This window comes from Topomyia yanbarensis, chromosome 1, assembly GCF_030247195.1.
Source record: "Topomyia yanbarensis strain Yona2022 chromosome 1, ASM3024719v1, whole genome shotgun sequence".
In the NCBI taxonomy this organism is placed as follows: Eukaryota; Metazoa; Arthropoda; class Insecta; order Diptera; family Culicidae; genus Topomyia; species Topomyia yanbarensis.
Window position 1 is genome coordinate 135,586,652 of NC_080670.1, and position 17,024 is coordinate 135,603,675.

The 17,024-nt window shown below is 38.8% G+C and overlaps 1 protein-coding gene across 6 annotated transcripts in view; it reads right to left on the reverse strand.

Annotated features, from left to right (window-relative positions):
• Positions 1–17,024, reverse strand: part of LOC131690236 (glutathione hydrolase 1 proenzyme-like) — a 679,522-nt gene that overhangs the window by 169,255 nt on the left and 493,243 nt on the right. For all 6 annotated transcript variants that reach the window (XR_009305552.1, XM_058975998.1, XM_058976080.1 and 3 more), the window contains 6 exons: positions 10,422–10,496; positions 10,145–10,345; positions 2,302–2,374; positions 2,026–2,226; positions 1,717–1,963; positions 1,510–1,654 (listed from right to left, as the gene is read on the reverse strand). Coding sequence is in view for 5 of the 6 variants with exons in the window: in XM_058975998.1 (XP_058831981.1) it covers positions 1,510–1,654; positions 1,717–1,963; positions 2,026–2,226; positions 2,302–2,374; positions 10,145–10,345; positions 10,422–10,496 (942 nt within the window). In the remaining variant the exon portion in view is untranslated. The remainder of the gene's footprint in view (positions 1–1,509; positions 1,655–1,716; positions 1,964–2,025; positions 2,227–2,301; positions 2,375–10,144; positions 10,346–10,421; positions 10,497–17,024) is intronic.

Consider the following 17,024-nt stretch of genomic DNA (forward strand, 5'->3'; position numbering starts at 1 on the left):
CATGGAGAAAAAGTATCGTTGTGCCAATACCAAAACCAGGACCGAAAGTCAGGAAAGCAAGTGAACCGTCCAATCAGCCTAACCAGCTGTTCCGGAAAAGTGTTCGAGCGTATGGTAAACCGCCGCCTTGTCGGAATTCTAGAAAACAAAAATCCGATAGACTATCGACAATTCGCATTTCAGAAAGAAAAGGGAGCTGAACTTTCAATACTTTATCAACCGTACATGAAATTTAAACATTTTCAAAAAATCAACGATTTTCATCAAACCCCCTCCTCTCCTCCGGGATTTTAGAAAAGTTTTTTGGAAACCGAATGCGCCCGACTCAGTTGCCGCAGATTTAACTATACTTCTTCAGTGTTTGAGTGTAACATTTCCAAGCATATATATAAACTATATATTTCTTATTAATAACTTATATATATATATATATATATATATATATATATATATATATATATATATATATATATATATATATATATATATATATATATATATATATATATATATATATATATATATATATATATATATATATATATATATATATATATATATATATATATATATATATATATATATATATATATATATATATATATATATAAGTTATTAATAAGAAATATATAGTTTTAAAGTGTAAATTTAGCAGAATTTTAATAATACCCCGTAAACGAAAAGGCGACTAGGGAGTTTATATTAGATGCTGGCGATCGGTAGGCTATTGAAACTTTGTCTAGGCTACCCGCCAAAAATTTCCGTTTGCTGTTAAAGTAGTGTGGGTATGATACGTCAACGCATAGTCCTACATCAATTTCCGTTTGCTGTTAAAGTAGTGTGGGTATGATACGTCAACTCCCGGACATTACTCATCCCTAGTTTTTCCGTTGGCTGCAATCAAAATTCTTAAATAAGGTATTGCTACTTACGTCAAAACAAAAAAAAAACTTTTTTAATTCGAACGGCGGGTTGGCTTCCGTCACGTCCTTGTTAACTGGGTAAAGAATATAAATCGAAAACCTTAATTAGCTTTGTCTCCCACCTAAGTCCAACAGGTAATAATCTAAAATCAGCGAAACCTCAAACGATAAACAAACTTTGAACCTGTGGTATCCAGTGGGGAAAGTAAAATAGATCAAATGCGTTGCTTGTGATGGAGGCAGTGGTACGACCACTGTAGCCAATGCGATCTTCCTGGAACGCCATCATAGCCCAGGGAAGAATAAGGGTTAGTGCATTGGGATGGAGACCCAATGGTTGCGGCCCAATGGTTGCAGCCGATCACCAGCATCCAATATAACCCTCCTCCTAGAATACGGCAAGTGAACTAATAATCTCATAGTATTTATAAAGGTTTCCAAGATATTTATAAAGTAGTATAGCCTTTGAATACCTGTTCGCAAACCTTCCATACTACAAAAATTGTATGCCATCCCAGGTACATATTTTAACATTGTCAGAATATATCTGAAATTATTGCTCCAGAATGTACTACTTAAAACATACCTATCACAGAAATATGGGCTGTTCCGTGACTGTCCTCCATATAGAATTGGGCGCCATAATCTTGTGGCAGTTGCTTTGTACTATCATCATGTATTTTCAATCTGATCTTTTCAGCATATTCTGGCGACGTAAGATCGCGAACAAGCTAAAGTTAAGGTAATTTATGCGGTTAAGGTAATAAACATATAAGTAGCACATACTACTCACATCATCGATATTAACAAACTTTGGATCACCTATTAGAGTTCGTTTGCCATATGTATGCTTGAATGCTTCTATGATGCGATGGTAGGTGAGAATAGTTGAATTAACGGTAGATAAATCATCAGGCTTAAAATTATAGTTTTTCAGGATATTGATTATAAAGCTAACTAGAACACCGCAGGCGGGTGGCGGAATTACGTACATGGTATCTCCATTTATATCAATTGGGATGGAATCGTTCCATCGTACACTGCAAAGATATGCAATGATTAGGCAAAGAGCTCACAAGAAAAATCTCATCACAACAAATACTCATATGATTCAAGATCTTTCTTGGTTATAATGCTACCCAAGTCCTTCAGATCTTCGGCTAACTCGTCCGCAAGCTTTCCGTGATACAATGAATTTCCACCATTTTCAGCAATATACTCTAGAGTTTTACATATTAGATTTGGTTTTATGATAGTTCCGGGTTTATAAAATTCATGTGTAATATCATCGAAGTACATTTCACTGCCAGAAACGATAAGTGTATAAAAAGCATACAATAATAAAAATGTGAATTAATAAAACGTCAGTAATACATACCGCAATTGTCTATCGAATTGAACTTTAGAATTCGTATGCAAAGAATCATACATATGCTTGGACATTTCGAATCCTGAAAATGGTAGAAAATATGTACTTATAATGTTTTCATATTAGGCAAAGTAAATATAAAAATTCTAATTACCTACTTACTTTTTAACGAGATTCATTTAGCTAGAAATTGCCGAGTAGGGAAAGTTATGACAATTTAGAGTCATAGTACACAAGTGAGAGCAAGGATGTGTAATATTCAGATCGGAAAACTAGAAGTGGCAGGGTCATTAGAAACAGGCTTAATATTTTACGGATTTATCTTTTGTCTTCTGCTGGCAGGAGTCGAGCTTCGGCAGCATTACTACGAATCGCTCAAGTCTACCGACAAAGTTAAAAAAGTAAAAATGACTAAATTGAACAGAAATTGAACGCAAAGTGAAGCAAGTATTTATCATGCATTTACCGTATATGTGATTGATTAACTTTAACAAAAATAAGACAGAAACCACACCATAATCTAAATTTTTTCAGATAATGGCTTCATCAAACCTTACTAAACAGCCGCTACACAGACAAACGGTGCCCTTCATCAATATAGTGGATTCAAGATACAAAACATACCCGGCATAAAATAAATTTACAAGACTCCATTTTCATTAATAAAAATAGCAACACTGTTCGGAAGACTTCGGCAGGGTGAAAAAGTGCGAGAAGAAGAATGTCGAAGGAAAAATAAGAAGCCAATTGTCACCAATAGGGCTCTTGCTACACACACAGTCAAAGCATCTGTTGGGCACACATTGCATGTTTACATTCAATGGACTAAGATAGGAGTTAAATTAAATTGATATTTTTTTCAATAATAATTCCACCCAGTTTCATAATAATAATTTGCGCTTATATAACTATATGTAAAAATAATTATTTGAACATTTTTACACATAAGCCCCTGCTTAGAATGTGCGTATTTTATGGTGGCAGAATGAAAGACCGTGGTAGTGAAAAATGGTTTCGTTTTCAACAGGGGGATAATTGTTCAGAGTTTTAACGTCACATGAATGAAAAAATAATTGTCTAGAACGAGTGGAGAGTAGTAGCTCTGGTCAATTATACGGCAATGCACAATACTAAATGAACTGAAGTAGACCGACTCGGCATCTAAGCATACTTCACAAAATTCAATTATGTTGGGCTATTCCTGTGGTATCTATCGACATCCAGGCTTCAAATATAATGTGTTCACCTGTAAAAAAAAACTTAAAATTTGTTTAAAATCAATTATTTTACAAACAGTGAAAAGGAGCAGAATTTTACCCTAGGGGCAGATCACTCAAAGAATGTATAACAAATTTGCATCAAATTAGAAAAAAATGCATTTAATTTCCATTTTTGCATCAGCTTTGCACTCCCTCGCAGAAAAGTTTGTTTAACAAACGTCCTACGCTGATCCACTTTGTTCGACGTTTTGTTAAATGTAGGACTAGTTTTTCTGTAGGGTTTTGACGTCTTACACGCAACGCAAACAACATTGCACGCAACGCAAAAACATTGCACGCAACGCAAAATACATTATGAATTTCTATTTTGATGGAAATAAATGCATTTAATTTCGCTGATTTTAAAAAATTCATCACAAGTGATCTACCCCAAGATTTTACCCCACTATCTATGATAAGAAATCCATATTCAACACTTCCAAATAGGGTATATAGGTTGTACAGGGATTAAAACCATTCTTGAAGCTTTCTTGCATGCACGAACTTTCTCGCCGTTCAAGATATTTCACAATTTTAAAATAAGATGCATTTTATGGCAAGAATCTTTTGGAATATTCGTTGTTTTCAAAGGTATGAAGCATAATTTCGGCAATTATTTAATTATTTAATCCGCGTAACTGGTTCAAACGCTTGAAAATATTATGCTACGTAAAGAATGTATATTGATGCATCATATATACCACTGTATATTTCCTTATATGCTCGAAATAATATTAAATAATTATTTAAAACAAAATAATCTCGCCGATTCGTATGCATTATATGCAGCTGTCATTTTTGCCTGCCCAACGGCTCACAAATACATATGCGCTCTGCAAGAGCCCTATGTACTAAATACTATGAATTGTCACGTCTTGTCTTAGGCGAATACCAAAGAGAATAGGCGAATACACGCTACAATGTACACGGAAAAATAAAACAACCCACAGAATAAGTTCTTTTAACCTAAATTTAGGTAGTTATCAGTTTGGCGTCGCTTTCACACTTATTAGTGTTGTCAAAAACAAAGAGAGAGATTCGACTCAGTCCGGGTCTTCCTGTTGTACTTTTGAGTTGTTCGCTGTTTACACAAAATTAGGTAGATTCAACTTAAATTTAAGTATATGTAGCTCAAGGTTGAGTATAAAAAACCTTTCAATAAGTTGTGATTTTTGCCGTGGTTAAAGAGTAATTATCTTCAACACGGTTTACCTAATTTTACCTTATTACACGGTACCCCGAGATTGAGTCAAAAGAGCTCAACTTTTGGTAGTTTTTCGTTTCCGTGTGGCCTGTCCGAATGTAAATGTATTAGTTCCCAGTAAAGTTCAGCCGAAAATGAACTGAAATCCTGGCTGGTTCCAGTTCGTATTCCGGCTCCAGTGACACAACCGATTCTAACTAGAATCGGTTGTGTCATTGGAACCAGATAGAAATCCGATTCATTTCCGGCTCAGGAAAACTGGATTGGTTTGGATGCTGTGCCTTTGCCCAAAGAAGTGGTATATGCTATACATGTACAGTACACCTCTGTGATGTTTGTACGAACTTCTGTCTGCTTACCCAGTGACGCTTTTCATCTGCGAACAGCTTATACCAATCACACTGAACGCATGTGAAGCTTACCTGTACACGATGGTTTGTGTGAAACACACGTTGACTTTTTCGTTTGGTTCATGGCGAGTAGTAAAGACGATGTCGGTCTAACTTTGCAACTACTAGCGATGAAATGTAAAGCGCTGCTAATCAATCGCCACTTACAGGAGATCGAATCCATTCCCTACTACTCTTCTTTCCTCAGCCAAGAAAATTCCCCCAGACCAAGCTCTCTTCACTGTTTGAAAGTTATCCTAGAAAATATTGCAACATTCCCTTTTCAAATCCGCACACACCCTTCCGCTGATCTCATCCACCGCTTCTATATTGAACGCACAGACCGAGCCAGAGTTGAAGCTGCCAATCCCGCAGCAAATTGGACACGGATATGGAGAAATATATCATCTCGAAAGCTGCTACCTAAACAGCGCAGTGCCTTGTATATGTGGGCAAATCAAAAGGCGGGACCGGCAACTTTTGCACACCATGAGACGAACGAACGGAGAAAACTGTACACACGAGGTTTGTTCAAGTACCGTAAACCGGGGTGACATTGATCACTTTTCGAAGTAATCATTACATATTTTTAGACGAAACACATTTTTTTCAAGTTTAATATTTTTAAAACATGTACTGATGTATGGAGAACAAGATTGGACGGTTTAACCTAAAATTGTCCGCTTACAGCTATTTTTCCAAAAATAATTTCAAGTTGAAGTCCGTTTTCGTATTCCGGGGTGACTTTGATAACCTGCATGTTCACCCACATTAAGTTGTTGATGTCAGTGTTTTTCTTTCAATTGTTTGTTTAAACTAATTCTGGAAAGATCTCATTGTTAAATAGATATTAATTGGTATTATAAAAAGTATTTCAATGTACTGTACAATTCGAGTAACCAAAATTCGTATAATTTGTGTCCAACTAGAATAAAATATTCTGAAAACCTTTAAAACTGCGAAAATGGTTTCATTTCAGTGCTTTATCAATGTACAAAAAGTTTCATCCATTTTAACACGTTGGAATATTGAACAATAAAAAAAATGTTGCGAATTTTAGCTTAAAATAATTAGAAATAATTGCCAACTAGTTTCACAAAAAATGTATTTAAAATAAACAAACTCTTGAAACTAAATTTGGCACGTCCCAATCTAAAGGAAAATAAAAACTCGCTTGTAATTTTTTACTCTTGCTCAAAACTGAGATTTATTTGTTTTATAAAAAATAGACACTTTACGAAGCTTCGTAAAAATAAGGGAATGTCAAATTTCGGTGTTTTGTAGTTTTTGTACCTAAAAACCGAACAATATACCCAAAAAGTATAACACATCAGTATTTCATATGTTTAGAGTTTAGAGTAAAAATAATTTCAAATTAAAATGATTCGGTAGACTATGGTTTAATAAGCGATCTACGAAAAAAGTTTCGAGTGATCAAAGTCACCCCGATGATCAAAGTCACCCCGGTTTACGGTACACGGTAGTCACTCCGGAGTAAACAGGAGCAAAAAATTCTTGCTCCTTTTTTCTCCGGTTTGCTACCAGAAGAAGAAAAAAGAGAAGAATAGAGTACAGGAACGATTTTCTCCGGAGTACTTCCAGTTTCTCCTGGTACTGGAACAGACCTACTGTGGTGAACAAATCGAAACTTTACAGCACAAATTCTTTGAATGTCGTAGAGTGGGGAATGCGTACACTCTGTTTCAAAAACAACTATAGGCAGTGACTGGAGGACGGCGGCTGCTCGTAAATGAATTTTTGATGCCTTCGCTAGAGCGATTCGAGGTGACAACGAGAACAAAGGTTCTGAATCTATTATGTTGCTACATCTCGTTCATTCAAAACAGTCAAGATGATAGGGTAGATGTGGATATTTTAGCCTCTAATATCCAAGAGACATTAGTTGTAAATTAATATAAATACTATAAATATTAGATAACTAATTCTAAACACTGATAAAATGACAAATAAACGTGTTACAAAAAACCAACTCATACCAACCACACTGGACGCATGTGAAGTTTACCTGTACACGATGGTTTGTGTGAAATACACGTTGAATTTCTCGCGAAGCGAATGATCTTTGCAATAAAACTATCTCTCTCTCATTTTATGCTTCAGAGAAGAGTGGAAGCAAATGATTTGTGCTCAGGTTGAATTTTGATGATCGTTGACCAGGGCGATGCTGTGAACTGGATTCGCATGCTCGAGATGACGTGCAAACAACCGAAATGAGCAACTGCCACTGCTGATTGAAAGTGAACAACCAATTCTCGCGTACTTTTTGAAATGGACCTATGTGCAAAAGAGAGCCTCTCTTTGTTTACTTTCTCTTCCGATTATCACGGCATTACCATTAATCTTTCCAATAATGATCCAATACATATTGGAAGAGCATGGTTTTGACTAGCATATTATGCAAAGAGTTAAGCAGCAAACACAAATGCGACCGAGTTATTAGCGGAAGAGAAAGTAAACAAAGAGAGGCTCTCATTTGCACATAGGACCTTTTCAATAAGTTTGCTTGAATTCATCACTGCCCTTATAGTTTGTTACCTTCAACCCAGGGACAACTTGACAGATAGTGCTTGTTTCATATATGTACCACCGATTTGATGGTGGCGCTAGTATGCCTTCTCTGTACGACTACCACGAACAACGACATGAAAGAGTTTCAAGAGAAAAGCGTGTTTCGTTACGTGAATGTCGTCAATGCGGCTAGAACGACATTTAGAAAAAGCGTATTCCAAAATGTGGATAGAGAAAACTAGTATTAGAGAATAAATTTATCCCTGATTGGAAACCGTCAGCAAAGTTACATAAATCTTATTATAAATTTAGCTGAAAGTCGTTGTTTTTAGCAACCGGCTTTCTATCTTCCTAAAAATGTTTTGCTTTTCTTGTTGTGTGAAGTTTGTAATCTGTAAATCATTGGTGTTATAAATGAAATATAAATGAAAAACATTTTGGCCAATGAAAGTAAATCACCAAGCTTAACAATTCGTGAACCTGCGACATCTTGTTTCAAGTTAATTAAGAACGTCAAGAATTCTAGTATTTTGATCGGGAGAATAAACAATATTTGTAGGATTTTCTACAAATTTAGAAAAATTGGTTTTGAATAAAATTTGTGTGCTTTTATCAGAATTCTGGCAGCAAACAAGTAGTGCTCGGTTTCAGCAAGAACGCTGCCGGGAAGGTACAATTTTGTTCGACTTCAGCCAGAGTTTTGTTCGATTTTTGCAATGATTCTGTCCGGAAGATGTTGCGATGGTTTTGCTATGGATCCCTTCAGAATTATTCTGGTATTTTCCTCGGCTCTACCGGAGGATTTCATGCCTTAGGAGATGTTAATTAGTTTCGGAAATTCCAATATAAGTGGTAGAGGCTTGATTTTGAAAGTCATATTCTTGTATTTCCGAAAATCGATTTATTTTCTTTTGGATTTATTAAATTCCAAATGGAATCTATGTTTCTGTTTAAGTATGGGGGAATGAGGACAGTTTCTAATGTGAACAGCGAAATAAATTTGATGATAGAAATGCTTAAATTGATTATTTTTTAGATATGGAAAATAGTAAATGGGATGTGCCTATTTCAAATTTTGCTCCATTCGAGCCGCCATGACCACTAAATTTTGCTTATGAGTTCAATATATGGGAGCTGTCAAGTTGTCCCCGGGCTGGTTACCTTACACATAAATGCTTTTGACACATTCTTTCGTGACGTTGCAACGATTGGACGAAATTCCACAAATATATTGTAACTTTATCAATTGAACGCCTACATAAAAACTTATTACAAATTCAGAAAGTAGACAAAATTTCACAAAAGATTCAATCAACATTAACTGAACATACCGGAAGAGGATTGTTTTAAGACCGATAATGTAACGTGACGTTACAACGCGTCACAAATTAGAACTTTCAACGTATTTCAATAAAAGTCAAATCATCAAATTCTAATGTATTCAGTTTATGCTGAATGCATCTTCCGTGAAATTTTGTCTACTTTCCGAATCTGTAATAAGTTTTGATATAGGTGTTCATTTGATAAAGTTATAACATATTTGTCGAATGAAGATTCGTCAAATCGTTGTAAACGTCACGAAAGAATGTGTCTTTTGCTGCAACATACTGATACGATATCACCTGACTTTTACAAATACTGTCGTAATGAGGAATGCTAAAAATGATTAGTGAATAGCTTCAATCGAACAAAATTTTAAATAACTTGTTAGCCCAATGTTCCCATATGGGTTGCTTTCTCTTGCCTGTGCGCTTAATTATTTATCAATCATTATTGAAATGCATGAAACTGTCTCGCGACTAGAGCTTTCATATTGCTGGCTTAATGAGAGTTGAGAGAACACCGAAAGTTTATCATAATGTCATCACATAAACATCACCCGCACCCCATCAATTTGATGATTACCTGCAAGATGCAGCAAGCAATCGGCGGAAAGGCGAAATAGAAAAGGTCCTTGAGCGTGTAGTCATATTTTAGAGCGCACATATATACGAGTGAAGGTGTTCTTTACATGTGTATTAGTGCGGGACATTTTAAAACTAGTACTCCGATATCGCTGAAGTCACGAATCCATTCCCAATTGTGGGTTTGTGTATGTTTCTACTGCGTAATCACCATTCAATGCATTTTTGTCCCTGTCCAATATTGCTTTACATGCATTATACCAGTTACAATGCCAAATTCTCATCAGAATCATGCATGTAAATCATGTGCTCCTTAAGCTCAACTCCTGCCAGCAAAAGACTAAAAAAAGTCCGTAAGATTTAAAGCCTGTTTTTAATGACCCTTCCACTTCTAGTTTTTCGATTCACATCATTGCTCTCTCTTGAGCACGATGGCTCAAAATTTTCATAACTTGCCCTTCTCAGTAATCTCCGGCTAATTTAATTTCGTTAAAAAGTAAAAAGGAGAATGTGACTACATATATTAGTCGAAATAGAAAAGGGAAAAAAATATAATACAACACCTACCGTTTTTACAGATTTCTATACAAGGTTGCATTATTTCTTTCCAGGAGAGCTTTCCAAAACGTTTGTGTGCTTCCCAGTATCCTTTCAGCTCGCCCGGAGTAGCAATTGATAATGGGCCTTCGTTAGTAGTTGAAGGATCATGCAAATGCATATCTTCAGTGGCCGCTATTGCAGATATTTCACGAGCATCTAGAGTGTAAGCTGGAAAAATAATATATTGTAAACAATTTGAAATTTGCGCATCGTTTGCGAGAAATTTTATTTCATGCACACCTACCTTTTTGTTCACTTTTGATATAAATGTTCATAACGAACCCTCCACCTATGCCCATTGATTGCATATTTGTCATACCTGTTGCATAAAAAACGTTCTTTAAAAATGTTACCAACTCTAAAAAACACAGTTGTAAAAGACATTTAACATTTCAACACAAAGATTCCGTACAAAAAATAGCAGAAGCAACAGTGTGAATTTAGAATTTAGTTTTTGCACCATTTGATAAAAAAAATAGTTGCTTAAATACATTTCGAAATATATGTATATGATTTACACTGAGAAACAAAAATATGCATAGCTAGTATACTTTCTATTTCCCTCTCTTTTCTTCTGCTGTGTTTTTAAGGAATTTTCATGTATATATTTCTAGTAAGCATTCAATGAGTGGAAAGACCGAATATGTCCAATGTATAAAATTTACAGCAGAAGAAACGAGAGGCAGATAGAAAAGTATGCTATCGATGCATAAATAAAATTCTCTGTGTACCTACATGAATAATGGAAAAATTTGTCTTTATATTTATATTCACGAATTCTTTCAAGCAAAACAATGTATCAATCAACCACCCGCGCAACAGTGCAAACATGTTGGAAAATATTTTGACCACGATTGGTCATTAGGGCATTACAAAACAACCTAATCCACCTAGCAGTGAGATGAGACATTTTTTACACATATCACTGTTGGATCATCCATTAGTTTGCAGAACTCGTTCATTAGTTTGCTGTTTCTAGTCAGTCCTGCACGAATAAAACCTCGAATAAATTAAATAAAATATAGAAAATCAATTAAACCAGCAATAAAAATCAAGCAATAAATGAAAAAAGGGTTTTTAAATTTATAAAATGGGTACAATGACTAATATAAAAGATTAGATTAGTTTATCTCATTAAATGAAAAAATTGACAATATTTAAAAATAGTTATAAAATTAATTGAAAAAATTAAATTGAACGAAATAAATAAGTGGAATGGCTGATATTGAAATGCATAAAACTAAAGAACAAAATGAATCAAATCAGTCATGTTAATCAATCGAATCAAATGAATGAAATGAGTCAAATGAATGAAATGAATCAAAAGAATCAAATGAATCAAATGAATCAAATGAATCAAATGAATCAAATGAATCAAGTGAATCAAATGAATCAAATGAATCAAATGAATCAAATGAATCAAATGAATCAAATGAATCAAATGAATCAAATGAATCAAATGAATCAAATGAATCAAATGAATCAAATGAATCAAATGAATCAAATGAATCAAATGAATCAAACGAATCAAATGAATCAAATGAATCAAATGAATCAAATGAATCAAATGAATCAAATGAATCAAATGAATCAAATGAATCAAATGAATCAAATGAATCAAATGAATCAATTGAATCAAATGAATCAAATGAATCAAATAAATCAAAAGAATCAAATGAATCAAATGAATCAAGTGAATCAAATGAATCAAATGAATAAAATGAATCAAATGAATAAAATGAATAAAATGAATAAAATGAATAAAATGAATGTGGGGTGGGCGTAGCGTTGTTGGTAAATCAATTGCCTTGTACGCAGCGCACATGGGTTCGAGTCCCGGCCCCGCACATAGGGTTAGAAATTTTTCATAAGAGATTTTTCTAACCCGAAAGAGGCGAATGACTTTAAGGTTAAAACCTCTATAATCGAAATTAAAAAAAATTTAAAAAAATAAAATAAAATGAATCAAATGAATCAAATGAAACAAATGAATCAAATGAATCAAATGAAACAAATGAATCAAATGAATCAAATGAATCAAATGAATCAAATGAATCAAATGAATCAAATGAATCAAATGAATCAAATGAATCAAATGAATCAAATGAATCAAATATATCAAATGAATCAAATGAATCAAATGATTCAAATGGATCAAATGAATCAAATGAATCAAATGAATCAAATGAATCAAATGAATCAAATGAATCAAATGAATCAAATGAATCAAATGAATCAAATGAATCAAATGAATCAAATGAATCAAATGAATCAAATGAATCAAATGAATCAAATGAAACAAATGAATCAAATGAATCAAATGAATCAAATGAATCAAATGAATCAAATAAATCCAACGAATCGAACGAATCAAAAGAATCGAACAAATCGAACGAATCGAACGAATCGAACGAATCGAACGAATCGAACGAATCGAACGAATCGAATGAATCGAAGTGAATCGAATGTATCGAATGAATCAAATGAATCTAATGAATCAAATGAATCAAATTATACGTTGCCCAACCTTTGAATGGAACAGATCGTTATACTGCACAGTGTTTTTCGGTGTAGGAGTTTCAGTGAGTGAAGGTCATCCTTTATTCGTTCGTTAGCTGCCGTTCTGTTGGTGCCGGTAGTAAATCCTATACATTGTTTTCGCTGGTGCGGAACAATCGACGTTGTTGCAGATAAGTTTTTTCCCTCGTTTGCTTTCTTTCCTTTTCCCTTCTTTTACTCTACATTGTAATAAAATAATAAGACACATCCCCGTTTATATAACGCTCTGCCCTCGTGCTTAAATGACCATACCATCTGATGCTATCATGGAAGTCCCTGGTCCCCCTAACACTGACATTGCTCCCCGTATAAAGCAGTACCCACAAGGTTCCTGTGGGCCATGGGTGGTATATTTTCGGAACGGAGAGAAACCGGTTAATATATTAAAGCTTTCTCGAGATCTGACTGCTAACTACCCGGCCGTAACTCAGATAACACGTGTTCGGGCAAACAAGATACGTGTTCTAGTGAATCATTTCGGCCAAGCAAACGCGATTGCTTGCTGTGAGCGTTTTACGCGGGAATTTAGGGCGTACGTGCCTGCTATGGCCGTAGAAATTGATGGGGTGGTGTCCGAACCGGGCCTGAAATGCGAAGAACTGTTGGAGCACGAGGTTGCTTGCTTTAAGGACCCCTCACTTCAACAGATTAAGATCTTGGAATGCAAACAATTGTATACCGCAAACACCGAGGGAGGTAAGACTACCTACTCTCTATCAGACTCGCTTCGGGTGACATTCGCCGTGTCCTCACTTCCCCACTACATCCTCCTTGACAATGTTCGCCTGTTTGTACCGCGGGTCATGAGCTGCAGCAATTGCAAGCAGTTGGACCATACATGCTGTTTTTTACAACGGAGAAGACGTTTACGTACTAGCCCAGTACACGTGCTATTAGTAGGTGTCAAGCTACCACACGGGGTGTACTGGGGGCGAGTCGGGCTCAACCAGGGAGCCATACCGACTAAACTCCATTGGGCTCCGTCATCTATCCCCAGGAACTACCTTTCGGTATTACTTCTGGGGGGAAGGCCGTACTTAACGTACGCGCTCGCTCGTGCCTGATATTCGCACTCACGCACGCCCTACATTCCTCTGCCATGCCTAGAGGTGTCAGTAGCGATAGGTACCGGCAATATACTCTACGTTACGACCCTCCCATCTCGGCATGGGCAGACCATTCATTCATTTCTCCGCACATAACCCATTCCGCTCTAGCTAACCAAACTCGAATTAGTCATACTCCTCGCCTGCTGCTTGGCGCGCCATGTTCTCTGCAACCTGCAGACAATCTGAGTGGTAGCAGTCGAAACTGAGTTCCACTTCTCTACCGATTGACACATCCCCTGTATAAGGGTATCAGGGGTTGTGTCCCAGCCGCACACGTCTAGCATAGCTCCTCTTTCGACATCGAAGCGGGGACATACGAATAGTACGTGCTCCGTAGTTTAGTCAACACCTGGGCAGTCTGGGCAGACTGGGGCCTCAGCGTGCCCAAACCTGTCGAGGTACTGTCGGAAACAGCCACGGCCTGACAAAAATTGTGTCAGATGGAAGTGAACTTCCCCATGGGGCATTCCCACCCAGCTCGATATGTTAGGTATCAGCCTGTGGGTCCACCTACCTCTCGAGGAGTTATCCCATTCGCGCTGCCATCTGGCGACCGAGGTCACCCTGGTGCGCTCGCGGACTCCCCTATTGCCACGCAATTCAAAACAATCTTCGTCCTTCCGGATGACCAGTCCGACTAGCATCATACTCGCTATCACGCAAGATGCATCGTGTGATACCGTGCGGTAGGCAGATATCACTCTGAGACACGGTAGGTGCTCTCCAATTTGCGACGGTAACTGGTTACTTCCAGTGCCCTCGCCCAGGACGGTCCACCATACCTAAGGATAGATACGGCGACACCTGCCAGTAACCTACGTAAATTGGCGCACACCTTGGAGCTGTTGGACATCATCCTCGATAATGCCGCAACAGCCGTCGAAGCCTTCTTGCACGCATAGTCGACATGGCTGCCGAAGGTCAGCTTGTCGTCTATGATGGCCCCAAGAATCTTCAGACTCCGCTTTGAAGTTATCTCGACTATCACTATGCTTATGCTTATCGCGTGTGCCGCCGTTAGTTTTACCTCGGGGATTGACTCCCCGTAGACCGCCAGGGTGACATCATCGACGAAACCGACGATTTTCACACCCGGAGGGAACTTTAGTCTCAGAACCCCGTCATACATAAGGTTCCATAATACCGGGCACAGGATTGAACTTTGCGGGACTCCTGCGGTAATAGAAACATTCCTCTGACCGACATAGGTCTCGTAAAATAGTACACGGTTCTGGAAGTAGCTTTCCAAGATCCGGTACAGGCCCACCGGCAGACCAAGCCGGTGTAACGAGAGCGCGATGGCATCCCAGCTTGCGCTGTTGAATGCGTTCTTCACATCAAGTGTCACTAAAGCACAATATCGAATACCTCGCCTTTTTCGTTGGATCGCTATCTCGGCAGTCCTTACCACTGAGTTGATAGCGTCCACCGTGGACTTTCCCTTCTGCGTATGGAGTTAGCCTGTTGAGGATAATCCTCTCAAGCAATTTGCCCGTCGTGTTAATCAGACAGATTGGTCTGTACGCCGATGGTCACCAGGCGGCTTCCCGGCCTTCGGCAACAGTACCAGCTTCTGCCTGTTCCATCTATCCGGAAAACGGCACTCGTTAAGGCATTTCTGCATAGCCAACCTGTACAGGTTTGGGTTCGCCATGATTGCCGTCTTGAGAGCGCTGTTTGGAACTCCATCGGGCCCTGGAGCTTTGTTCGCCGCTAGAGAATTAGCTACTGCAAGTAGCTCTTCGTTCGTCACCGGGGCCACCATGTCGTCTGTACCCACCGTGCCTTGCAGCGCCGGGGGCCAGGGACTTATGGCTCGGGACGGGAAGAGTACTTCGATAATTCTCGCCAACCGTTCTGGTAACCGTTCGGAGGGTGAGGAGCCCCCTTTGGTCTTTGCCACGGATTCACGTTGGCCTCCTCGCACAAATTGTCAAAACACGCTCTCTTGCTGCTCTTGATGGCCCTGTTAAGGGCCGACTTCGCAGCACGAAACACTTCACGGCGATCCACTCTAACCTCCTCAGTGCGGGCTCGCTGCATCCTACGTCTAGCTTGTAGGCAAGCTGATCGTAGGGCTGCGATCTCTGCACTCCACCAATATACCGAACGTCTGCCATTTGTTGGCAGGGTTTTCTTCGGCATAGTGGCGTCGCACGCGCGTGATAGGACAGCTACCAGCGCATCCCCGCTTAGACTGTCGGTGTTGGCCTCCAGTCCCAGGGCGGCGGCGAAAACTTCGCCCGCGTACCTGAAAGGGATTACCCACCCTCGGATGCTGCACACCATAGTTGATCCTGAAGCGTATTGCTAGGTGATCACTAAGGGTGTAGCCCTCGTCTACCCTCCAGTCCATGTCTGGAACCAGACTCGGACTGGCAAACGTTACGTCAATCCACGACTCGACCCCATTCCTACGGAATGTGGTAGCGGAACCACCATTGACTAGCACTGCGTCGAGTTTCGCAAGCGCCTTCAGAAGCGCTTGGCCCCTACTATTTGTACAGCGGCTGCCCCACTCCACTGCCCAAGCGTTGAAGTCACCCGCTATGACAAACGGCTTCCGACCCACCATGTCAGACGAAAGCCTATCGATCATCTAGTTGAACTGTTCTATTGGCCACATAGGTGGGGCCTAGCAGCTACAATAGAACACACCATTGATCTTGGCAATCGCGACACCCTTCGCAGAGGACTGTACTACCTGCTGAACCGGGAACCGTCCCGTTGTACAGATTGCCACCAACCTAGACCCGTCCGCCACCCAGTTGCCGTTATCGGCAGGGACATTGTATGGATCGGATAGGAGGCCGACATCTGTTCCACAGCAGCTGCTGAGCAGGTGCGCAGTGGTTAAGATCCATCTGTGTGACGTTTGCCATTGCTTCCTCTTTCCAGCCTCACCGAAGGGACACGCTGGTCCGCCCATAACATGGTTGCGGCCCTGCTTCTTACTAGCGCAGATAAGACACTTGGGTGCCCTCTCGCATTTCAGCGCCTTATGTCCCTCCTCGCCGCAGCGACGACACAACTTGCTCCTGTCTGGGCCCTTACACTCATATGACTTGTGGCCTGGCTCCAGACATTTAAAACACCGGTTCACTGAAGGCGGCTGGGGTATGCTAACTGGGCATACTGACCATCCGATCTTCAACTTCCCTTTATCGGTCACTTTTTTG